Below are 26,873 nucleotides of genomic sequence, written 5' to 3'. Positions count from 1 at the left end.
AAAGTCAGAAGTCTCTCATAATTTACGATCTGGTATTATAAGAAATTTTGAACATTTAGGAGTCTAAAATTACTCTTTTGGTGATACAACTAAGTTATAAGTCTCTGAAGATTCATATTTCCAAAACAAGGAGCGTTCCTACATTTCGTAATAGGACTTAATATAACTTAATTATTCCTAATAGGACTTAATATAACTTAATAAGAAATGACTAAGAAGATACAATTCTAGGAAAAAACCAACCTTTTAAATTAAGATTTTTCCAAGTTTCTGATGCATTAGTGCTCAATTCATTAATATATTCCTTCATATGTGGGCTTCATGTGATAGAAAAAATTCCGTTTATTCAATTAACTCTTCTGGGCCTTTTTTTTGTATTTTGGAAGTAACAGATTTGATCCATTGAAATTTTCCAGACACCATTCCAGAAATAATGACATCAGCTGTTCTTTTAGACAGAAAAGTAAATGAAGTGTATCTAGTGACACAGTTAACGGAGGGGGCGAATTTGTTTTGCTAGGACACTAGTTTTCACTTGAATGGAGCAATAATTATTGACCTGCGTGAATAACATTAATATTTTGGTTTCCATCTTAAGAATAATTATTCACTAATATTGTTTTCACATAATATTTGTTTGCTGTATCTATTGTATATACCTGTAACGTTTTAATTTTTAAATTAGCAACAATAGCACTTCTTATAGGTGACCGTCTTAATGTTTTCTTTTGTTCATAATGAACCATACTTTATTAATAGGGGGTTGAATACAGGTAAAATTCATTGTGATGTTAAATTAATTGTTATTTTATAGATTAAACCAACCTCTTTCACATATTCGCTTCAAAGTGCCTGAGTTTTTCTCAGATATATTAACTGCATTTTCTATATATTTTTACACTTTTTTTAATCTACTATTTATCTCATGCAATCTACTGTTGCATGAGTTTGCAACACCCAAATTCAGCTTCATCCAGCGATTTTGATTGGACATAGAAATCACTTGCTTCGTTTGTTTTCATTCCAGATTTTAAAAAGACCATATAAATTTGTCTGTAGGCACTAGATCCTTCATCTAGGAACGCTTGATTCACTTTCCCAGCTGTTCTTACTTTTTCTGCAGATGTTGTTATTCACCCACTACGAGAGGGACTGTAAAAATTTCCTAGCGGTCACCACTGATTTTCTGCTGTACTATCCCCTACCAACTTCTCAGGTGTGGTTACAGTTTCAATTACAAGTTGTTCCTGCATCTGCTATAGAGACCTCAGGGAAAGCCCCGTGATTACTTCATATCCAGTCACTCCCTTACTTCTCAGAAATCACACCATCTCTTCTTACACCCCATTCACTCTTACATGACCTCCTTAAATTATTAGTTTTTCTTAATGTCAATTACTTTCCCCATACTTAGAACTCTCAAATTAAAATCCGTATCAGCCTCTGCCTTTACAGTCAAAATTTGCACCACAGTTGGAGACATGCAGGTCCCACAAAAACAACGCAGAAGAGTAACACATTCATAACATAGCAACACAACCCAGCTTCTCTTATTCACAGGCCAAGGTAAATGTTTTTTCTCAGTCCTCACACTCTCAAGCATGGACCTTCAAGAGTACCCTGATTCGCAATGAAATTAATTCCTCCTCCCTCTTCACTTACCAATTATCATATCTTCTGTAATTCATAGGTGTTTTTCCATATGAAACCCATATATCATTATTCTGTCAGACTCCTGGGGCACTTCTGACTTGCAGGCTCTCTATCTGTTCCTTCATATTCCTCTTGTATTTCAGCATCCTGACAAACGCCTTTTTCTTCCACTGTATCAACAGAGTTCTTTACCTTTGCCCTTCCTTTAACCTCCACAACTCTGTCTTTCCCAGCACCATTTGGGCTGGGTGTTCATAAAGCTCTAAGCAAGAGATCTTTCTTAATCCTTCGGTGGTAAACATACTATGTAATGGAGAACTATGTCTGGACAATGGCAGTCAGAGTAGTTTCTCCTTCAAACATGACGATCCCTTTGCAATTACTGATACCTTATGGTTGCACTGGCTTCTTTATTAATCCCGTCCCATCTCCTTTCACGTTCATCAAACAGCACTTCTCTTCTCTTTCTTGCCAGTCTCAGTCTTGCAGCCCAAATTTCAAATACTTGCCTTATCCACACTAGCAGCGGAGGGCACAGCCTAAAATACTCACTAAAAGGTTGTATCACTGAAAGGTCAGCGTTTTGTTTTGTCACAGTATTGTGTTGACTTAAACATGCTGCTGTAGTTTCTGTTACTGCTGTTAATATATACTCTCAGTCTCTTATAGTTTAATACAAAGGTGTGTTAAGTGCATTTCAGAATATGGTTTCTGGGTGATAAGAGAAATTCATCCCATAGAACTGGTTACTGAAATGCATATAAGATAGAAGCAATACGAATTAAGTGACCGTAATTCATGTTTTTACTGGCATCTGCAAAAGTAACATATTTGACTTTATAAATTACAGATGTCTTTTTTTCTATGAAATCCTCTTAGTGGGAAACTCCAGTATTTTAAATAGCTGAACTAGGTACTGAAAAAAAAAAATACTGGCTGTGTTTAAATGATATTTTAAAACTAGTACAGGCTGTAAATAGACTATTTATAAACAGGATGCTTTGTGTATGTTTAAACTTTGTCAAGTCCTCTAAAGTGGGGGAAATGCTAGCATTACATTTCTGTTAGTCATTCACAGGTTTTAAAAACTGTTAGTGTTACCCAAAATATTTTTAATTCTTAAGATACATTTATATAAAACATTACTGATTCCTGATAACTGTGATTAATTATTTTACTAGGAAGGAAAACAGACTGCATTTTCTTAAAGAAACAAACAAAAAAAGACAACAAAACCCACCCTGTAAAGTATTCACCTTGATCTTAGCTTCTTTGCCAAGGAATAGCAGAAGGGCTCTCTCAGTAAGGTTAGCGTCTATCCTTGCGGGTCACAGCAGCGATAACAGAGGAGAGGGAAGCTAAGCCTCGTCTCAGCAGCCACCCGCCAGGCTGGGTGTAGATGCCGTGCGCTGGACACTCCAGCCATTCCCTCTCAGCAACGCAAGCGGTAAGAGCCCCTTCAGCCTCCGCCACCTACGACTTCTACCCACCCACATTGCCTCTCAAGTCCAATCAGTTATTAAATGGACAGTGTCCTGCAATTGAACTGCTTTTAAGCCTTGGTAATCTTTTACTCACTCAGCTATTTAGTGACATTTAACTTTGGGATCAGTAGTTTTCTTGGTAATCTGATGCCTTGCTTTCTCGTTTTACCACTTTGGCTACTATCTTTGTACTTCAGGAAAGCACCAGAGCACATTATAGCTTATCATCATTGAAGATTTGGCATCTGACTCAGTACTTCTTCAGGGTTAGGTTCAGCACATCTTTGGCCAACAATATTTGTTCAAGTATGGCAACAAACAAAAGGGTTTTTACCAACATCAAAACCTGTCCAAGTGACAAAAGATTGTCAAGGGCAAATGGCGATGGTTTTTAATGTCATAGGTGTTTGAATCTGCCTCAATACGTGAATAGGGCAGCTATGCTTGAAAATACTGTCTTCAAGGAATGTAAGATCTCTACTGAACTGGACACGAAGTTTTGAGCAACACCTCAAGGCTTCTTTTTTTATCCTTAGCCATAGAACTACACTTTTCCCACAAGTTCTGGTAAACAACATGGCAATATCTCCTAAAGAAAGTTTATATGTAAACTTGCAGTTACAGAATATTTAAAAATAGAAATTCAGTCAGAACCCAGTCCTCCAGATCTTAATCCTGTCTAATCCTTTGGCAGGACCATATTTTAGGCAATTTGTTTCACAGTCATTCCAAGTATTTTTTTTAATGTAAGTGAATTGTAAACGAAGTCTTTGCACACTTGTGAAACAGAACTCTTGCTTCTGTTGTTGGGTAAGAGGAGGGTTAATACACATCTGATAGTGAGAGGGGCAATATTTTAAAAAATAACTGTTATTAAGGCCTGCCTTCAAGGGGGGGCAGATTTTTAGACTGCAGACATAACTCCCTCTCTGAAAATCAGACGTTTTGCAGCAGACAGCCAAACATCCAATGTCCTTCACACTGACATCAAGACATTCTAACATTCAGTCATTATTAACACTTCAAAGTCCTGGCCACAGTATCTGGCACATATGGTTGCCTTCTCCCTCCAGGCATTATGCATATTATTCTTGCAAGAAAAAGCTCATGATAAAATGAAGTAGATCTTTAAGCATTACAATAATTTTAAGAAATAGCAATAACTCAGCAGACATTAATACTGAAGTAAATCCACAAAAATTTTGTGTTTCAAGAGCCACACAACCAGCAAGATTACATTTTACCCATTTAGAAATAACAACTCATATTGGTTCAATACGTTTCTTTCAATTAATTAAAAACATTTTTTATGTTCCACTTACAAATATGTATATAAAAAAATATGGTAAATTTTATAGAAACTTTCTGTGTAATTATTAAGCATTTCTGCAATACTGTTGATGTGGCCCAAGAGTAGAAAAACATTCATTCATTTCTTAGGAAACATTTGCTCTGGGCTTCAATTATTATTTCATTGTTTAATTTAGGGTTATTTTAAATTGGTTTAGCTGCGAGGAAGCTTAGAGGAGACATCCTAGAGCTGAAAATCCCAGAACAAGTGCTGCCAACATTTTGGTTGCCAATACACAATGGCAGTGTCTCTTGTAAATGAACAAACAGAAGAATAATGTAAATGCTTTTGGGCTTCAAACTAATCTCATTATTCGAACAAAGTAGTCTTTGTCAGCCTCAGTAAGAATTTCTATAGCACTTACCATATTTTGAAAACCCTCAAGCTTAGGTAATATTATTTACAATGCAGCTCATTCCCAACTACTGTGCAAGATGAAAGATTACATTCCAGTGTTAGAATGAACATACATGTTCTTTTAAATCCAAATGTCTCTTTAAATATCCAATTTGTGTGTCTAATCCCTAGAAGCACTTGAATATCTAAAAGAAGGAAGGTAAAACTGTGCTCTTTGTCTATAAAGGAGATAAAGTGTTCGGTGTAGGCTGATAGATTGAGAAGAGTTTTGTTTTCCCCACTATATGCCTTCCGCTGCATCAGGTATCCATACAATGCAATGCACTAGCTTTATGCTCATGATCCCTGTGTCGCCCCTACAGATAACAAAATTCTTCCACCTTGTAAATATTTGCAGAATCAGGTCTTATCGCAAAATTTCAGTATCTTCCCTTCAAGTACACAAGCTGGGTAGCTAACAAAAATAGCTCAAGGCAACAAACCGCAGCTGAATGCCCACCTGAAGAGATGGAACCAACCTCTGCAGCCAAAATAGCCCTGCCTCCCAACAGCAGAGCTCCTTCTAGTCCTTTCGCTAGAGATTGGATAGGAGTGAGGGAAGGGTAAGGTTTTTCTCTGACCATTAGCGCTTACAATTGCCTGTGGCAGCAAGAGTCCTCCAGCACTCTTTTGACTCTGTTGAACCTTTTCGGTCTTGTTTCATTTACCTGCAACAGAGAAGAAGAGATGCAGGAAGATGCACTTCTGCAAGTACTAAAACACCCCCATAAAACTCACTGATCCTTCTGCAGTTGTGCAAAACCCCTGAGGATCCCTTACTAATGACTCCTCCCTTCTTCACCACCACCACTTCTCTCTCACCAGCATAGCTTATTGTCGTGTCTAGTGCATGACTTGCCTACACCAGTGAGAAATCTTGTGTGAGATTTGGCAGCTGGACAGCTTTTCACAGACTGAAAGTTAGAGGGACACAACTCAGTTTGTACAAAGACTCTGACTGGGTCAGATATAATGCCATCCATACGGTGTTTTACTGCTAATGTAGTCTAACTGCTTTATCCCTCTCAGCCTCTTATTAATTATTAATACTATTGTTGGTATTGTAGGCCTCAGTCACTTGTGATCCATACCTATGAGAAACACCAGAATGCAGGGCTGCAGGTGACATGCCTTCACCTTTTCCTGAATAGCCTTGATGCATATTGAAAAAGGATTGCAGTTTCTCAAAAGTGAACTAAATCCCTTTATTGTTGAAATAAGAATGTCCAGTGCCATTGTGAATAATAGTTGGGGTTATTGCGTTATGCTTTTATTTCCCCCTAAACAAACACAGGTGCCAAAAGTAGATACACTGTAGAAATAACAAATATTGTGTAGAAATAACAAATGCTGATAACCACTGAAGTGAACTGAATTCAGTATTAGTTTTATGCATCTGAGTAGCTGAATTAAATAATTGCTGAACACTGTTAACCTGCCACATTTAGAATGGAAATGTGCACGTTTTTATTTGCCTCTCTGATATCCTGCTTTCTTTGTGGAAATTCTTACTTCTTTTTTGCATCAGCTGCACTGCAGCCACACTGCTTTTCAAAAAAGCATGTCAATAATAACAAGATCTTATTTTAAATTTTTCATGAATCAATCCAGCCTTCCCTAGCTGAAATCCAACATCCATTTCCATGTTCTAATTCAGCTGATGGTATGAGCCACAAAAACACATGAGAAAATCTTCAGAAATGTAGCTTAGACAGAAGCACAATTACTTCAGATTTCCGGCAGACCACTGAATAGCCTAAGAAACCTCATTTTCCATATCTGCTATGTGCTTCCCACAGGATTCATGTTCCCCAGAGAGCGTGTGCCCAAGTCTCCTACTGAACCTGTGTATTGCTTGAAGATTGGAAAGGGGCGGCATTGTAAAGTTGCTGTTCTCTCCCTCTGCTGACCCATATCCTGCACTCGGGCTTTTTTCTGATATAACATACACCATTTCTACAGATCTTGTTTGACTTCTGTTAAAAACAATTCAGTAAACAGATGACCTGACATTCTACACATATGCGGAATAAGTTGACTTTGGTGCCGTATCAATAGCTGATGTATTGTGTTATTTTACAGGTCATGGACTGTGCAATGCCTCTGATTGGTGAGCATCAGACTGAAGACAGGCAACATATAACTGATCTAGTCGTAAGCAAAATGAACCAAATGTTGTCCAAAACTCCTATACCATCTCCTCAGAGACCCACTGCCACTCAGCAGCCTCAGGTAGGAAGCTTTTGTTTGTAAAATAGAGAATCTTATTCTATAATTTTAGCTCAAAATTTTCCTCAAAGAATTTGGCTGGAAAACTATGCAGACATACCCTGAACTACAAGAATTCAAGAACTTATCAACATGTTTTATAAGTTTTTCATATTTAAATGAGATTATCTCCAGATATAATCAAATAGTTACATCTTTCAGTTACATCTGTATAAAATATCATGGAAATAATAAGAAGCACTGTCACAGACAATCTTTGCCCTGAGGATGTCAGAAAGAATACTACGACAATAGTTCTTGTTATTCTTATGAGAAATTAATTACATGATAATCTTTTTTTATGTGCTGCAATTCACGAAAATACCTTTAAAATCTAGGAAACTCCTGAAATATGTTTAGCATACTAGAAAACTTGTGTCAAAGGTTGCAAATGGATGTGTTTCACTTATTTTATCTTACAGGGCCTGATAGTTAAAGTATGGGGATGCAGAATTCTGCCCCTGGCCTTGCTACCTTTCAGACTTTGGAAATCATCTTTGTGTTTCCATTTCCATGCTTACAAAATATGAAGTTTATTTTATTGATCCTTTCAATAACTTCTGAGAGTGTGGTATTTTTGTAAAAGGCTCTAAGAACATTAAAGTTTTGCCTTTGAACTGGAGAGAGATGGATTTGATGGGTGGACTGTCAGATGAATAAGGAATTGGCCCGATGGCCATGTCCAAAGTTACAGTCAACATCTCAGTGTCCAAATGGAAACCAGTAACAAGTGGTGTCCCTCAAGGGTCTGTGTGAGACCAATACTGTTTAATATCTTCGTCACTGGCATGGGTGGTGGGAGTGCACCCTCAGCAAGTTTGCAGATGACTCCAAGCTGAGTGATGCAGTCAATACGCTAGAGGGAAGCGATGCCATCCAGAGGGACCTGGATGTCAGGTCCTGCACCTGGGTCATGGCAGTCCCCCGATATCAGTACAGACTGGGTGATGAATTGATTGAGAGCAGCCCTGCAGAGATGACTTGGAGGTACTGGTGGATGAAAAATGGGATATGAGCATGCAATGTGCACTTGCAGCCCAGAAAGCCAATCGTATTCTGGGCTGCATAAAAAGAAGCATGACCAGCAGGTCGAGAGAGGCGATTCTTCCCCTCTACTCCGCTCTGGTGAGACCTTACCTAGAGTACTGCGTCCACTTCTGGGGTCCCCAATACAAGAAAGACATGGACCTGTTAGAGCAGGTCCAGAGGAGGGCCACAAAAATGATCAGAGGGATGGAACACCTCTCCTATGAAGAGAGGCTGAGAGAGTTGGGGTTGTTCAGCCTGGAGAAGAGAAGGCTCCAGGGAGACATTATTGTGGCTTTCAATACTTAAAAGGGGCTTATAAGAAAGATCAAGAAAGACTTTTTACCAAGGCCTGTAGTGACAGGATGGGGTAATGGTTTTAACTGAAAGAGGGTAGATTTAGATTGGACATAAGGAAGAAATTCCTTACGATGAGGGTGGTAAGACACTAGAACAGGTTATCCAGAGAAGTTGCGGATGCCCCATCCCTGGAAGTGTTCAAGATCAGGTTGGTTGGGGCTTTGAGCAACCTGATCTAGTGAAAGATGTCCCTGCCCATGGCAAGACGAGTCGGACTAGATGATCTTTAAAAGGTCTGTTCTAACCCAAACCATTCTACAATTCTATGATTCTTTGAAAAGTGCTATATAAACGCTAAATAGCATCTCTTACGTCTTCATAGCCAGGCAGCGGGTCTGATCAAGAGCAGCATTATCAGCTACAATTTTCATGTACTTCTTTTAATATACTGAAGGAATAAACCATGACAATACATTCTGACATAAACTATTAAGGACTGTATTGCTGCTCTGTACCAGCATAGCTCCATGGTAATCAGTTAAGCAACGGAATAAGCCAAACTGTAATACAGGAATTACCAAGCCTAAATCAAGAATCTATTTTTACTTCCAGTAGGCTCCATACCAGGTAAACAATTTGAAAACAATTTTGTGGCATACCTCAGACAGACTAGTTCTTGAGGCAGAATGACTAATTTGTTCTTCAAATATATCATCATCCTTTAAGTTATAAAAATACATCATCCCACATAAAAAAGTGGTGTGGCTTCTATTTATATTACAGCCACTTGAAACTAAGCACAAAATTGTTTCAACCACGGAACCACATACAATGGAGAAGTTTCCATCCAACATAACTCAAATCCATTGTAAATGGCACTGAAAAAGAAAGACAAGGAGGGGAAAACAATAAATCACCTTATGCCAAAATACAGTTTCTTTTAGGACTAGTTAGCATATATTAAAATGAAGCAGAGTCAAATTTAGAGTTTCCCAGAGCATACAAGTCAACATAAATCAAAATTTAAAACAGTAATAGACATTATTGTAACATTAGTAGATTCACAGTCATTTAGAGCATTTTATTTCACATTTTGGGGAAAAAATGTAACGTCTAGGTTAGGCGTGCTTCCTCAGATTTTAAAGAAGACAAGGGAGGAGAAATGTTTATGGTTACCGGTGTCATTCAGAGAAACTGGTTATCTGTTGTAGGTAAATAAAGTTTTTACTCATTTCGAAAGAAAACTGCCTATGTAAGTCCAGAATGAAAATAGGACACAAGGAACATTTTAAGAAAGTTCCTAAATTCCTCAGTCATTGCTGTCACTCATCATGCCCATGAAAAGGTTTTTTTCATCTTAAACAAAAAAGCTTTGGATGAATCCAAAGATAATATTTGCTGGCTAGCTGCTGAACTTCTATTACATTTCTACTTAGTTTAGGTTACTGAAGAATTCAGCCTTTGCTAATGGCAACAGGATGTTATTCAACATTAATCTTCTTTTCCTTATCCTATCCTTAAATTATGGAATGCAGCTGACCAAAATGAGAGATATCCCTTCAGAATATTTGCAGTATTTATTAGTTTTCCTCTCAATTAATCAGACTGCTTCCTTAAAATTTGCCTTGTCATATTATTCACCAGTTTAGGACAGACAAAGGGGATCTGAATTTCTACAGGAGATATTATTTGCAAATACCCATTAATCTTCCCAGCTTTAAGGGAAAATCATGAAACAGATCTATAGTATTTAAAACAGATATCTCCTCATGTGTAGTTCATTTTTAGCTAGGTTGTTTTGCTAAGAATAAAATCAGTCTGTTAAAACAAGCTGTCCCTTTCATCTTTGAACAGTTGTCTTTTCTAATCTGAGAAATTATTTCCTAATCTTCAGAAATACAGTCCATTCATTTGTGGGGCAGGGGAATACTGCATATTTCTGCAAGTCACATAAAATGCAAAGCCAGTAATTCATCCCAAATCAACTATGTGCAAATGTATGTGTGGTCTTAGAAACCACGTAATTTCAATATCAAAGAGTAATTTGTGTGTTTTGCTACTTCCGCTTTTAAATGAACAGTTTACAGTCAACAGTACAGCTCTAGATGTGCCATGTTTTGAATTCCCTTATTATCTGCATGGGTTTTTCAAAATTATTTATCATCTACCCACTACTGTGGCATTGGGTGCATCACACATAAAAGAATGCTTCAAGTTATAAATGCCCGCAATGGTCAGTATTATTCCAATTAACTATCCATCAGAAAACAAATCAATGATTAGGAAAATAAGTCTTTGTTTAGAGCTATGCAGCCAAATCTTGATGGAAATGATTGGCCTTGCAATATGTGCTGAAGGCCAACAAAGTGCTTTCTGTCGGAGTGCCAGAAGGAGCAAATTCCACAGGCAGGGACCTCAAACAACTGTCTTGCTTATGTTGAAACCTCAGATGTGCAGAACCTGTGATTCTTAAACACATTAAATCTATAATCTGAGATACCAGATACATTGAGAATTTTTAAATACGTATTTTGTATATTGCGTATTTATTTATTTATCTATAAACACTTGCAGGGGCTCTATAACAAGTTCTGCTGGTACACAGAATGGCAGAGAACCTGTGAAGGAGAAAAGCTACAGTTTGCAGCTCTGTGTGTTGCACCTCACGCCACCCAACTCTGGCTGCAGCCAACAAACTCTCTCATGCTTTTCTCTTGTGGTCCCAGGCTACAGTTTACTGCATACCTGTGACAGCATGATTGAACCGTATTGGGGTAGAAAGTATTCTTGATTTCAGGATTCAAAGCTTGCCAGTTTTGCTCTTACCAGCTACTTAATAAAGAAAAGCAAGAGTCCCTGGACTCAGAGAAGTTCTATCCGATATAACTACATATGGTCAAAAAATTCTTTCCAAAAATTAAGTTGTTTCTATTTAATTTAAAAACATGACAGCTTGTTTTACTCACAAATATGTAATAGAACTTTATCTAGGAATGTGATTTTAATAGAAGTTTTCCGTGAGACAAACCTGCTCTACTTTCAGGCAATAAAATGATGGAAATCTGAATTTCCACCTTTTGTAATCTCTTTCAGTACATTTGACAGATCTTTTGAGAAGCCTTTTTCAAATCTTTCCTAAAAAACAAACCAGTAGGTTAATCTACCCAGTGAAGTGTTCTAGCCAGTGGAATCACTTATCTCTGTCTCCATCTGTTGATAGGAAAGATCACTGCTGAAACTTCTGCTGTCTGGATTTGCAAAACTCAGCAGGTGGTTGCTCAGTACAGGCTATTTCATGCTTGTTTCTGTATCAGCATTTGTATATAAAACAGTAATAGTAAAACATCTATTCAAAGCTGCATATCAAGTCATGATATGAATTGTGATGAACTAATTTCTGTGTAGAAGATTACATTGTGCATGAGTATTACCGTAAAATGCAAATGATTACGGTCCTGTTAGCAGTTGAAGCTAAGGAAAATCGTACTAGGAAAATGTTATTTCAGTCCACCTCTGTTGAGACCATCATGTTGCATTACCCACAAAAGAACAAGGAATTTATTATCCTTAATGGCAGGAAGAAATTTGTGCACCAGAGACACAATATCCATAACGACGTTACATCACAAAGAGCACAGCATTCCCGGCTATATCCTGGTTCTGTCTGATTTAAAAGGAAGGAGGAGCACACCAATAATAAAGCAATAAATGATGCAGAAGTAAAGAGGACAGTACTTTAATTATTTTGAGGCTAGAATAGCAGAACCAGTGTTTTATTTCTTAACACTCTTTTCTAAAATGTTTTAATACCTTCTTCACTCTTCACCCACAGGGAAGTTCAGTACAATTACATTAACATCAGTAGAGACTGGGGTCAAGGAGCCCTTCCTCAGCTATCTTCAGCTATTTAGAGATCTGGTCTAATTTATTTCTATTTTTCCTGTTTTTCTCTTTATCTTACTCATACTTCATTCCCTGACCCCTTATATGATCTGCCTAGAGCCAAGCAGTTTTCTCCAGTTTTCGTTTTCTATGTTTAGAGAGAAAATTGAACCAAATGTGAACATACTGTAAATAACAAAAAGTATTACCTCCAGAGAGAAAAACAAACCATAATTATATTACCTATTCTTGGGCTTCCATAAGAGTAGTCACAGTTCTATTACATTACATCTGTTGTATTTGCTTTTTTTTTTTAAGCAAACTACTTATGATGAGCAGCAATTTGTTTCAAATCACTGAAGCTTTTATGATGGTCAGACAATACAGTTACTTGATTTGATCGTAACTGAAGGGGAATGCACTTAATTGGGAGGGATCCCATCATGGAGTTATATGGAAATCTAGAATTCAGTATTAGCCTGCTTATTAGGAGAAGTAAATTTCTCTGCACTAAATTTGAGGTGTGGGCCTTATCTCTAAGTGACTTTCTGCTTTGCAAAGTCTTGTAGAAGTTCACCTGAAGTATAACCATGACTTGTAGGTTTGCTACAGCTTTGTATCGTCCTTCAGACCCCTAACGCTAAAGCTACTTGCAGTAGCCAGGCCATTTTCATACCACGAATTCACATCACCGCCAAGAATCTTCTTTCTGTCACAGTCCCTTGGCACTTACTTGCAGGAACACGTTTTTCTTCCTTGCGTCTGGAAGGAAAGACTGCCTAACAAATAAACGAATTAAAAGACTACACTAAATCATTCTGCGTGAATGAGGGTAAAAACAGAGTTTCAGTTTTTTGAACTGGTGCAAAGCAAATCACTCCCTGGTGTAATGAGTTCTATTCTAACAGACAGCAGGAGTAATTTAAGAACAGCTTGCCTTAAGAAGTTTGCTAAATGATCTAATGACCCCTAAAACCATATGTGCTGTATTTCTGTCTCTTAGGAAGACATTTTTTAAATAGGGGATAAATGGCAGCTAATGGCATCATATGACCATAAAGCCAATGCACCCAGATTTGTGGAGTAACATCTGATAGAAGCCCAAATCCTAAATATACTCAAGAGATTAGCCTGACTTTCTGCTCAGGGCAAGGGAGCACAGAGCCCCTGGAAAAAGTCTGGACAGTATTTTACTATATGGCTCTTTAATTGTTTACCTTTCCGAACTCTTACGTGAGGTTACTGTATATAAACAGAGCAATATAGCATGTCAATAAAGAAGTAGTACATCTGTGTAGCTATTAATTGAGCACCTTCTGTAGTCTACATTAGCAATCAATAAGGTTTCATCTGTTCAGTGTTTACCTCAGAAAGTACTTTGCACTTTGACAGCCATCAAGACTACAAACAAAATCTAAGTAGTTATTCTTTACCACTTGCACTGTCTGTCTGCCTAGAAGCTCTTTTAAATTGTAGTCCCTAGTAAGCAAATTACTTTTCGTATTAAAATGCTTATTGAGTTATTGTTGTGAATTAAAGGAAAATTAGGCAGGCAGCAGCAAGATGCCTTCCTAAAAATACTGGCAGAGAATCTAAAGCATTGTCATCAAAACTCATAAGGAACAATGAAGAATATTGCTGGGGCATATATACATCACAGAACACTAAACACAGTACCTTTCGAAGGGTATATAAGTCAAAAGCCATTCTTAAAACTGTCACGTTAAAACCATTTTTACAAGTCATTTTTGAAATACGGAAGGTATTGACCGCTTCCACTGCAGTGGGTTCTGGTTCTCTGAACCGCAGCGACATCGTGTGGCTTCTTCTCGTGTGGGATAACTGATTTGGGGAGTTCTGTTTTATTCAGTATTGGAGTGTATTACATCGTATTACAGAAGCTGTATCACATTAAACAAGAAATTGGGTAGACATTTTACAAATACTAAATGCTCCCTATTCGAAAATTTCTCATAATGCTATTGTAATGTATTTATTTCATTTATTTTCATTATTTTAATATGGAATATATTTTAATGTGCTGCCTTAATGTGTACATATATATAAGTGTACATATATACCCACAATGTGTAGCTGTGTATATCTGGAAGAGGAGATGCTTATTTTAATCAAAGTATTTTTAACCTTTTAGTTATTTTATCTTTGTGAAAATATAAGAAAAACAGCTGTTACCCTTTTAGATCCTAATATAAATGTATGGAATTAAGAAAAGGAGAAGAAAATAAACATGCATGGACCCTGAGCTCACCACAGCCTGGTAAAAGGCCACATTTGAGGCACACTTCATTCCAGCTAAATTGACAACAGTCAAGTTTATTTACCACAAGTATAAAATGATAGCATGTACTTCACTACACCAAGGATGCTTTGTCCGTCTTTGTATAAGACACCTATTCAGGGCAGGTACTGTGTTCTTCATATAAGTGACAGAGATCACAACAGAGGCGGAGACTCAGACTTTAACTGCTGGATGAAGGATGCCCATATATTTAAAACAGTCACTATTTCATTACACAAAGCTTGATTTACTTTGAGCATTTGAACTTGACATTCAGGTATTGTAATATATTAAAAATAAAGTTCATGCAGGAAAATAAATCCTAAGATTTTTAATATTGACAGTAATTAAAAAATAGTGGGACACAACATACAAATGTTGAGCAGAGATTTTACTAACAAATTGATCATGAAAGCTAAGATAACCTATTTTAAAACACTTATTAAGATCCTGTACCAGTAGATGGAGTAATTACTAAGGGAGGTACGTATGTATTGCTCAATTCTGTTGCTTATTTAGTCTCGCTCGTGAACAGAGGTAACAGGTAAATAGCTTGCTGGATATTTGCTAGTGAAAAATGTCTACATAAATGCTTTTGATTGTGAATGTATCCATTAAATGAGAATGATTAAATCAAAACACTAATAAGTGCTTATCTTTCTTAGCTTGTTTTGAAATAATGTTCCAAGAACTAAACAAGTGTGCCTTTACAATGCCCTTTTTAAAGGGACCTGATGACATTTAGACTGTAAGAGAGAATATACTAAAGGGCATATATTACAGGTTTAGGATTATTTGGTCAAAATTTCTACTGACATCAACAGAAATGTGTCCAAGTGAAATAAAAGCTTTCAGGCTGTGGCCTGATATTTTTTTAATTTCTGAATACTCTATATTGAATGCTCTTCACCAGCAGTGTACCTGGAAAAACACATGATCCCTGCAGACAAGCCGAGCAAAGCTTGGTAAGAGAAAGAGTTGCTCACAAAAGTACTCGTTAGAAGAGAAGCCCAAAGGAAAAAGCCCACAGGCAACCTGACAGAGTCAAGCTTCAGGACCGGGATGATTAGGATGACTTCAGTTGTCTGTAGGATATAGTGCTATAGCCTTAGTGCTAACAATTTTATAATACAGAATGCAAAAAAATGCTAGCTAAAACTGAAAAACAAGTTATTACTAGTTAATAGATACTTTTCCCCATTTATTTTAAACATAATAACAATACTGTTCTCTTTTTGTCTTCATTCATACAACAAAATCATGCTTTTGTTAACTTTTTTATTACCTTCTGCCAGGTGATCTTCTGATCATCTCACAATCTGCCAATTGTATTGGCAGAAGCAGACACTGTCTTTGAGAATTCTGAAACTCCATGGTAACTATCCTCAAGAACAAAGAAAACATTTAGTTTTTAGGTAATCATGACCCCACCACTGTAGAGTAGCCTTCATAAGTACTTCGTAGACTTCTGTGAGAAATAGCTTTCTTGTCCCACAGGCATTTTTTGGGAGACTTCAAAAAATGTCCTCAAGCCATTATAGAGCCAGCCTTTTCAAAATTAAAACAAGGAAAACAGTAATCCCATCGTTACAGAACAGGCAATAGCTGCCATATGCACAAACAGAAAAGGAGAGCCTAAGTTAGATCTCTCTGTTTTGTCTTAGTGCTGTAATTACTATCATACAACATCCTTTTGATTTTTTATTTTATCTTATTTTTCATCTATTTTTACTCTCTGATTTTGTTTATTTAAGCTGAACCTAATAGAAGTATCTTTTTTTTTTTGAGGCTTTTTCTTGGTCCCTTTTCCTTTCCCCACTGTGGTGGGTGTTTCCCATCTACTTTTTTTGTTATCATTCTCTGTCTCCACTTGACTTTTTTATTTGATTTCTCTGACCTTTAAATCATAACCTGTTAAGCTATTTGGCTTTACTCCATGTTTAACTTGCAAGGATTCTGTCCCTCTCCCCAGCAGTCCTTGCCACAGTTTATTCTGAATAAGGACCATGTGCTAAATATGTGTTAAAATCTTTAAACAAGCACCAAGAGAAATTACAGAAAAATTCAAAACAGAGCAGCTCATTTTCAAATATTCTTGATTTGTCCATAACAAAAAAGAAGCAACCTCACTCCGCCACCATCACTTCAGACATTAATTTAGTGGTGGATCAGTGCTCCATCTCTAGCTGCCAGTAGACCAAGCTTGTCCTCAGCTGCTTATATATCATTCTCCAGTATATCTCAACTCCTAGGAGAGACTCAGGAAGCTTGTCAGAATTCAGAGCAACCACCAATGCCTCCTCTGAGTGGCTGTGTACTTGTGCTGCACCAGGAGAAGCAAGAAGAGAAGCACATGCAACCATTGATGGGGAGGTCTTATGCTCTGTTCGTATACTGGAGTTCTGAACTTTGCCATTGTTTGGGGGAGAGCTCACGTGTTCAGCTCAGTGCACTACCTCTTTTCCATGCCTCCTTCCACTCCACTCTGTAACACTCATACAATAATATTAAGACAAAATGTGGGTTATAAGACTGGACTTGAGTTAGCTCCACCATCTTTTTCTCAGACTTTCTTGTTTCAAAGCATAAACTTCAATTCTGAATGGATCCGGTAATGATGGATCTTTGTGGCTCAAGATGAAGTTCTGCAGATCTTAGTCTCTTCTGGTTCATGCAAGGATCACTTGCCATCCCATATTTAAAAAAAAAAAAATCTGCTTTTTTTTTTTTTTAAGACTGGAGGAGCAGATAGAGGGTAGCACCAGCCAGGGTCAAAGTCCCTGGGTTCAAGGGTCAAAACCTTCCTAACAACTTCAAACAACAGCATAGGATTTTGACACTACCAAGCCCCAAGGGGTACCTTATCCTCTGTGTGTATAGAGGTATCTATGTACACTGAGAAAGGTGTAAGGAAGTTTAACTTTCCGGTAACCGGACAGTCTTTGAGATATCTTGCACCATTTTCGCTTGCCTGTCATTTCTTACCGCTCTCTTTCTCTGGTACGAACATGCGTGCATGCACATTTTTGTCTCAGCTGCTTTAGCACACAGGGGGAGCTCTCTCCCATCACATAGTCCACATTCCTTCCTTGTCTATGGGGAGCAATTTCTTCACTGGAAAGAACTGCCTGAAAGCTGCTGTGCAACTGCAGGCTTTTAATGTTCCCTTTTCAAAAAGAGAAGTTGAAATCTGGCTTCTTTAAGCAAGAGCTGCAATAAAATAAGACTGCATCCTTGTCCATTAAAATTACTGATTGGCTCTGGAAAGGGAGCATCTAACTTCAACCAGCGATGCTACTGCTTAAGAAATTTTTTCCCTGATAAATCGACATCCTACTTTTTCTCTAGAAACCTCATCTCTTTGGGGGATGGGTGGGATTATTTTTGTTCAGCAGAGTAATAGAAAATAGGGCTGGAATGGACAATGGGAGGTCACTTGTTTCAGTATCCCAGGGAAAATACTGGAGTACCTTTTTCACTGCACAGATCTTTCCCATTAGATTTCAGTTAGTGAGCTCTGCATTTCTGACAGATGCGTGTAATTAGTCCATAAATAAATTACTTTAGGCATTGCATTTAAGTTGTTGGGGTTTTTTGTTTATGCGGGTTTTTTGTTGTTTTTTTTTTTTCTTGTGTTTTTTATCCTTTCTTTAGGATATTTTGGTCCTGTAGTCTTCCAGCTTTGTATCATCTACAGGTTTTAGTAGCACACACCTACTTTCTTGTGCCAACTTAATTAATGAAAATTTACTTGAGTTCCACATCCCAGTTATATCCTTCCCGTTAGTTTTTCTTCAATAACTGCCTATCTCCTCAGTAGCCACTTTAATTCCTGTAGTATTAGTGCTTACCCTTCTCCAGTGTAACTTGGAGATTTCCAATTGTTAGAGATATCTGGTACAGAATTCTGTTTTCATGAGTCAGCTGGTTTTGATTTCCAAGATGAATATCTGGTCTGACCAGGAAGATCTTTGATTTTTACCTCCATCTCATTTTTAGCTTTTATGCCACCTGCCATCTTGCCCTTGCTCCTGTATTTATCATAATCTAGGACACTTCAAACATTCATTTACTGTTGACACCCTACTTAAATTATCGAAATTACCTCTCTGCTTAGCAATCACATTTTTTCTTAGTTCTCCTGTTACTTAATTGTTTTACAATTTATTCTTGTTTCCTTTATGAGATCTAACTCAGCTCATATTTTGGCAATTCGCAATTGATCCCTCTGCTTCTTGACCTGAAAAACGTGGCTTTCCCTTCAAATATTGAAATACCTATGAAAAGCTTCTATCGTTATATTACAAAGAAAACCAAACGAAACCCAAAAACAACTATACGTGCTCCAACTATAGTTCACAAAATCTTCAAACTCAGCCAAATCAAAATCAATTTTTGCTGGGACTCAGTTTAGCATCTCTTTTGCCCAAGGGCTATTTCCCTGCCAAGTTGCTGCTTTTGCTCCCACCCATTTCAACATTCTTCAGACTATTCAAAATTCAAGTATATATGAATCCATTCTGCATTTATATAAATATACGAGGTAGAAAAAGAAGTAATACCACTGATCAAATTCTCATACAACATGCTTTAAAGAACAAACAGTTCTTTCCTCCAGTTCTACTCCTAAAATTCTAAGGAGACTGTTTCAGGTAAGTGTGGAAAGGAAGGAAGTGCTACAGAGACATCTAGAGACATCTATCTTCTAGACAAGTAGTGGGTTTTCTGCTCTGACTATAATTAACTTAGCCAATATTCTTAAAGACCATTATGCAACCAAAGCATCAATTGTTGTACCCAGAGTTGAGAAATCACTATGGTATACTTGCAGCATTCATGTGGCTTAGAGGTTTCCACAAGTAAAGTTGTATTTTTTTAGAATAGTTACATAAACAGTAAATCCCCTTTGAACAGGAGAGATTCTATAAGCAGTTCTATATAATGTTACTACCAACATCAGCAATCCCTTCTCTTTGGGGAATTTGGATGCAATATGAAAGTTGTGTTCCATAAAATGAAAACCAAAAGGGCTCCTTACGACAGCAGTTACCACACCTCACTTAGGTAATCCTAAACCATACTAAACACGGTCGTTTCTAAGCTTCTGTACTACTAATTTTGCTCTTTAGCCCTGAGCATCCAAGTAAGAATCTGTTCAGGGTCATTTTCCATAATATATTCTGCAGCTAATCCTTGATTCCTGCAATGTTTGAACTAAGCAATAGGCAAGTTTGCAGATCAGAACTGCAGTGCAGGAAAACATGTTTGTACTAAAAGAAAGTGGTAGGAGGGTGAGCTTCTAGGCTGGGCAACAAAGAAAAAAAGAAAAAAAAATGAGGGGTGAATACATCTGCAGGACAGGTCTAGTCCAGCATCTCTGTTCAGAGGGATTGTGTTGCCTATAAGGAGTTAGCAGCTCTTGCAATTACATTGGCACACCACCTTGGAGAGGTGAGAAGTAACAGTCTGTAGTTGATTTGCCAACAACTGGTGTTTTAGAAGAAGCCTGGATTTTATTAAAGGCCTTGGCTCAGGACGGCAAACAAGACTGGTTCAAAGCCTGTCTTTAATATCAAGTATCAAGGTTTCTGACTGTCTGAAAGAAAGACTCTTGAAAAGGACTGGGTTACTACAGACCATTCAAAAACCATGAGTAAGATTTCTCAATTAGGAATGTAATGCTAATTAGTCTTTTTGGGTCAGCCTGGGTGGGTTGGCTAATTAGCAAAAGTAATATACCCATGTGATTGGCCTGGAGTGTGGGTGAGGTTCCTGGAAGCACCAGGTGATATCTGGTGAAAAAAAGGATGTGTGGGTGGTAAAATCAGGACAGCTGCAGTCAGTGACTAGAGAGGGGGAAATACATCTTCAACAGAAAATGCACAAAGGCTCTAAACTTTCAGAACAGTTGGGGTAAGGATTAGCAAGCTTCTGTAAGGTTTACTGAAAGCTTAATTTAGGATAAAATGATTTCTTTGTAAGATGGAGAGATATGCAGATTGCGTAAGTACTGATGTTGTCATGTCAAGTCAGTTAGGTGGTGTCTGCGATAAAACCCAAGACCATTTCAGTGCAAGAACAAATGGCAGATTTGCTTCAGCCTCAAGGCGTGGAGGAGACAGAGGCCCTGCAGATGTTGTTTTAACATTAAAGTAGATGCGAATTTAAATTGCCAGCCTGTGCTTTCAGTTCCTAAATAAAAGATGAGTTTTACCTACATGATCTTTTACTTTTGTTTTAGTAGAAAAATAGCAACAGTCATATCCTCCTGTCATCCTCTGCCACTGCAGAGAACCAGATAGATTGGTTTATGGCCCTTTGTAAGGCTAGGAAGTCTATCGCATGGTAATTGTAGTAATATTCCTTATAAGATACTATGCATGCTTTGTAACAAAAGTCACGTGATCTGTTTGGTCCTCCAGAAACGCTTGGAGGTCCTTGAGCCCAAGTACTTATACTTTCCCTTTAAAGGCACACTCCACGTGTCACACTACACCAGCGAAGGAAACCCGGGCGCGCTCTGATACAGAGCACCCAAAAGCCCTGGAGGCGCACAGGGGAAGGTGCCAGGTGCATCAGAACAATGGTGCTGGAATATGAAAGGAGTGAGCTCCTCTAGGGCAACTTTTCAAGGTTTCCACTCTGGGCTAATTTCCCTGGTATCCAAGGAGTTACTGATGTAAATGCATATTGTTTCAGTGAGCTCCAACGCATTATGCAGCGGGGATACCACAAATACTTAACGTTACAGAAACGTGTTTAGGATAGAATGTCAACTTTTACATGTGGTTCAGAAAATTAGAGGAAGGAGAGAAACAAAACAGAGAAGACTTTAACCCACACTAAAGCACTTTAAAATTTTCTGGTGGCTGTGTCTTTCCTTACAAAATTCTTTTCTTTTCTACATATCCTCATCCTTACAATGATGCTACTGAGAACTGTGTAACTGGTCAGTTAATATAAGGATCAGATTTTGCCTCCTTCATTTTGTACATATCATTTTTACTCCTCATTCGGTCTTCTGAAGGTTGGTAACTCTGAATAATTAGAGTTTTGGACCTGTCCTACGTCCTTTTATTTATGTAGCTAAAGCAGACAGAGCTATTTGCAACAGCTGCATACAATAGAGTGGTGGTGTCCTGAAACATTTAAAAAGTGTGACTTCTAGATTTCTGTGCAGGAATTCACATCACTATGAGTAAGATTTATTTCTATAGTTCTAAGATCAAATACAAATCTATCAGAAAAAAACAGTAAGCTTTGCAAGAAACATGTTTAATTAATTTTACATTTACTATTTAATACGTTCTGGGGTTTTTCCCTCTTGACAGATGGCAATTTAATTCTGGATCCTTAAAAAAAACCCCAAGCTATTATGTCCAGTGATTTAACTTACTTCACTTTTCAAAATATTAGAGATGGGACTAAGACAAAGTTTGGATTCAAATACTAATGTTCCCAGAGGGTGTTCTGCTCCAAGGTTTTGGTTCAGGCCCATCTTCTCCTCTCGACGAGTATACATTTGAAAAGGATACTGCCAAATAAATCTCCTGTTTTGAAAAGTTAAGTATTACATGTGTTTCTAATAACATGTCAGATGGAGTAGCATGAAGTAATTTCAATTATTTTTATTATTTGTCTGTGGTTTTTGCTTCCTTCTTTCATTTTGCTTAGCAAAACAGCTAACCTAGAGTAGTCCATCTCCCCATTTACAGTCAGCGAATCAAAGTGAAACTACCACTAGCAAAAAATCCTGCTGTGCTAATGCTTCCAGATACACGTGAATGTAATTAAAAATAAATTATTTCTTAAATGACACAAAGGTATCTGTTGAAGTCCATTTTCTATTCAGTCTATCCTAAAAAAAGAGAGCAGAAGCGATGAGATACAGAAAAGTCGTTGAAGGTGCTAGGAACTGAAGGAGAAAGACCATACACAAATAGAGGTAGGATTTGAGAAGGCACTCCTTATATCAAGATCACATGCTGCAAAGGGGAAACAATTTTTTTTAAGAACTCAGCTTCGGATTAGTCCAGGATTCATCTATCATGTCAGACAGCAACTAAATTAGAAAATGGTATCTGGAATAAATTAGAAGTGTATGTTCAGCCCCAACCAATAAAGCGATTTCTAATGAAAATAAAGACAAATTAGTGGAAAATTGGAACTAAGCTACTCTAATATTTTTTCTCTTTTGTTTTCAAATGTATTTTCCAGAGTGGATCACTAAAGGAGCCAGAGCCAAACAAAATCCCACCTCAGCGACCACCACCTCAAGGTTGTTTACAGTACATTCTCGACTGTAATGGCGTTGCAGTAGGACCAAAACAAGTCCAGGCTACTTAGATAATTGAGACTAAAGGGTTAAAGCAAAAATGAAAAAAAGAAAAGAAACAAACACACAATCTTAAAAGCAAACATACCAGTTTTGTTCAATTTTTGCATTGTTTCAGTGCTGACCTGGACTGTGTTTTTTCTATGCAGTGTCAACTATACCGTCTGGTTGTTTACTTGTTCATGTCTGTGCGTGTAATGCTTACCTACCTTTCTCTGTAAAATTTGTGATTTCAGGGCTGTTGTCAACAGTGTACAAAGAATGTGCCTCTTTAGAGCCCAGTGCAACTGTACATTATGGATGGTTAGACAGTATTTTTTGAGTATTATATATCGTTAAGTAAAATACCACCAAGGTTCAAATCTAAATACTTTTGCTTACTCTGTGAGTGTGTGCACACTGTACTCATAGCCTTTATTTTTTTGTGCGTGTGCATGACTAATAGGTAGGTGATCCAGATATATTTTTAAAAGTCTAGATTAGAATTTGCTAGTGAAGCTTTTTATTTATAATTTTATAAAGTTTGTTAACATTTGAGTTTTACTTAAACGCAAGTGGAAGTCTAATATTTCAGTGACTCCATAAGATACAGTTCTTCCCAAGGAATATTTAAAATATCTTCTATTTTACATACTGGTATTCATATTTTTAGTAATTCTGCATTAAATTATTAGCTACAAAGCTATGTAAATGGGCCACCTATGTGCAATATCTCAGTGAAAGTGTGAGTATTTAATGTATCCTATTTCAATTAGGTAGTACCTTCTGTTGTCATTCTGAATTAGTAATCTATGGAGATTTTTAATGAAAACGAATGCAAATACTTTCAAAAATCTTATACTTACCGAAGAGTTAAATCCCAGGTTATTTGGTCAGAAGTACCTCAAGGACTGTTAAACTTCCTGTAAGAGCTCATTTTTTTCAAATACTGAGATGTTAGGAGGTGGTAGACCAAGGTACCTTTAACCAGCTAGGGATCTTGTCCTTTGATTAGGATGCGAGACAAAAATGTCAGCGGTTTTCTTTACCAACTCAGGTCTACTATTTTAAACCTAGAAGTATCCAGATAGCTATATAGAAAATTCAGTCCCAGCGTTATCCACATAAATAGGGTTTACAATAATTACTTGAAATCAAACATGCAAAAAGACTTGAGATGCCTGACAACTGCTAGATTTTCTGTAGGTAAATTATTTGTGATTTTTGCATAACCAATTTATAATGTAATATTACGAGAAATACAGAGGCAGGCAGTTAATCTGTTGTGAGAAATCTAGCTTAGAATCACAAGCTACACACTGCTAGCATACCATAAAGCTTAGTTGCAAGTGAGCCACAAAACTATAATTTTAATCTTGAATATGTACAAAGATGAGTAGTGGCCATTAGTTTAGTGCAAACAATTTTGTTTAAAGGGAAAACAGCCTTATGTTCTACTTCTTTTCAGGAAAAAATTATCAGTGAGAATCATCATTCTTAGTGTTTCTTTTATTTGTACAAGCTGGCTGGTACGATGAGAATTAAGGTATGCCTTATTAGCTATTTAAATGTTTGTGGTAAGTGCTACTGTTTACTACCTATCAGTAAATTACATGAATATTTTGCTTTAGTGATCAGCATTTGTCTGGGTCAGTGATCATTCCAATGACGGCATTGGCTATTTTGTTCTATATTAAGAAAATTCCACTTAGAATCAGGTTCACAAATCCTTACCTCCAGACACCATAAAAGTGAATAAACCATACTGCCCTGGGGTGAAGAAATGAATCTGGTGATTGATTTTATTTAAAGCAGTTGGTATTTTTTTGCATGTAGTAGTACAAGTATTCACAAGTGCTTTTCACACGACATTTGTGAGTTGTGTGTGCAAAGAAGAGATGGGTGTTTCAGATAGGATTTCAGCTTGTTGACTGTAAAGGATTTACAAGGGCACACACTATTACTACATACTACAGACAAGAAGCAAGCCAAAATGTCTCTCTGCATGTAAGCATGCTTAGGTGCAATATTGTGGGTAACAGGGAACAGATGTTTTACAGTGTAGGCTTAATGTTCAGTTTTGTTGAGTTATTTTTGGTAAAAGTTTCTTTCATGATTGTTGCCTTTTGTACAACCCAGCTGCAAGAAAGTGAGCAAATGCTGGAAGTGTGACAGCAGTATATCTTTTATGTGAAATATCTTGTACAGCTTAATGTGCAATAAAAGAAAGTTATATCTGTCTTCAGTGTAAAGTTTCTGGCATTCAAGCCTGTACGTACAAGTGGGGGAAAGAAACCTTTCTGTTTTTCAATATTGAGTGAAAGGAGACTAATAAGAAAACGATCCTTATTAAGATGTTGCAAGACCATGTTATCACCTTCAAATATTTCCTACAAAAGTGGTTCAAATTAATAAACAATGAAGGCACATTCCTTAACATACAGTACGTGCTATTTATCTTTCTACACCACAACACATTGCTACAACTGTATTAAAACTTATTGAAGCATTAGTACATGCTGTTCTCAGACACATACACTGGAATCTCATATAGTAAGCGGAAAGCTAACTATAATAGCAATTTTAAAAAAAATAATCCTGTATTGCAACAGTACTTTCAGATATGAAGGTTTTCTTTTAGAGACCGGAATAGATTAAGTCTTTTACTTGCACTAAATATCTGTGTAAGACTAAAAATTCCCAAATGTTCAGAATATCTAGATCAGTTGTCTTCCATAATACTTACTGTTCAGCAAAGCTCTTACCCTGACTGAAACATTATACAAACAAATCGCTCAGAATTTCATCCTGTCCTTTCTTCCCTTTAACTCAGATGTCCCGTGTGCCTTGTCACATGCAAGAAAAAAGATTCAGTTATAACAACTATCAGCCCAGAAAACCACATTCAGACATCTGATACGAGATAAAAGCCCACTGATATCTGACACAGCACTATTTCAGTCAGAATGCAGAAAAAAAAAACCCTGTATGATGATGTAGCATCTTTCAGCCATGGATTTCACAACTTAAGTCTCTACTACACACTGTAGTTTCACACTTGATACAGTATTTTGCCAGTATACCTCCTTCTCAGTGGAAAGATCTCCTTGGTAAAGAATTAGTAATGACTTTCTCGTGTTTTTTATAATGTTCTTGACATATTTCACTATGGGTTAAATAAGTTATCAAAAGACTTTAAAGTAGCCGGAAAATTTCAGTATAAAGTTGTTTTACTGCTATAAGAGTGAATCTAAGAGGAATATTACAGAAATAATTTTAAAACTTTGGAGGAACAAAACTGCGTAATTACACAGAAAATAGTAGCTGTATTGCTGAAATAGATATTGCTGGTATATTCAATTATCTCGCAGCCTCTCCTTGAGCTGGGCCCAAATTAGACTGGGTGTAACTCCATTGATTTGATTTGAAGTCAGTACCGCTACTGCTGGGATAACTTCCGAACTTCTTAGCAATTTTAAGGATGAATCATAGGGGCTCCAAGCAAGTTACTAATGTACCAAGTGTGATTAGTAGTATTGACTACATGAAACTGCAGTCCGTATTAGTAGAATTTTGCCTCAAAAGTAGAATTAATCACATTCAAGGATTATTTTAAAGTGTTGGATATGAAATCTAGTAAGAATTCTTTGATACTATAACATTATGAAGTTTTTCTTGTACTGAACCTAGGGGGCCCAGTGCAACCCCAAGGAATGCAATCACAAAGCCAGGAGCCATTGCAGCCACAGCGCATGTACCCCCCTGGGCAGTCAGCAAAGCCCTCAACTTCCCAGCCACAGCGTCCACCCGGACCTACAACTCAGCAACCACGTCCCCAGGCTCAAGGTCCTTCCAGCACCAGGTTATCAAAGGAAGCAGAGCCGCAGGCGCAGCCCGCAC

The 26,873-nt window shown here is 37.3% G+C and overlaps 1 protein-coding gene across 1 annotated transcript in view; it reads left to right on the top strand.

The window, feature by feature from the left end:
* The window catches only part of LOC104083052 (synapsin-2-like), a 119,617-nt gene that overhangs the window by 90,030 nt on the left and 2,714 nt on the right, over positions 1-26,873 (top strand). Inside the window, 3 exon segments of the mRNA XM_009586413.1 lie at positions 6,967-7,116; positions 22,877-22,937; positions 26,664-26,869. Of these exon segments, the coding sequence (XP_009584708.1) occupies positions 6,967-7,116; positions 22,877-22,937; positions 26,664-26,869 (417 nt within the window).

The sequence above is a fragment of the Fulmarus glacialis genome, unplaced genomic scaffold, assembly GCF_000690835.1.
Source record: "Fulmarus glacialis isolate BGI_N327 unplaced genomic scaffold, ASM69083v1 scaffold6001, whole genome shotgun sequence".
In the NCBI taxonomy this organism is placed as follows: Eukaryota; Metazoa; Chordata; class Aves; order Procellariiformes; family Procellariidae; genus Fulmarus; species Fulmarus glacialis.
The sequence above is the reverse complement of the archived record's forward strand: the minus strand, read 5'-3'. Positions and strand labels throughout refer to the sequence as shown.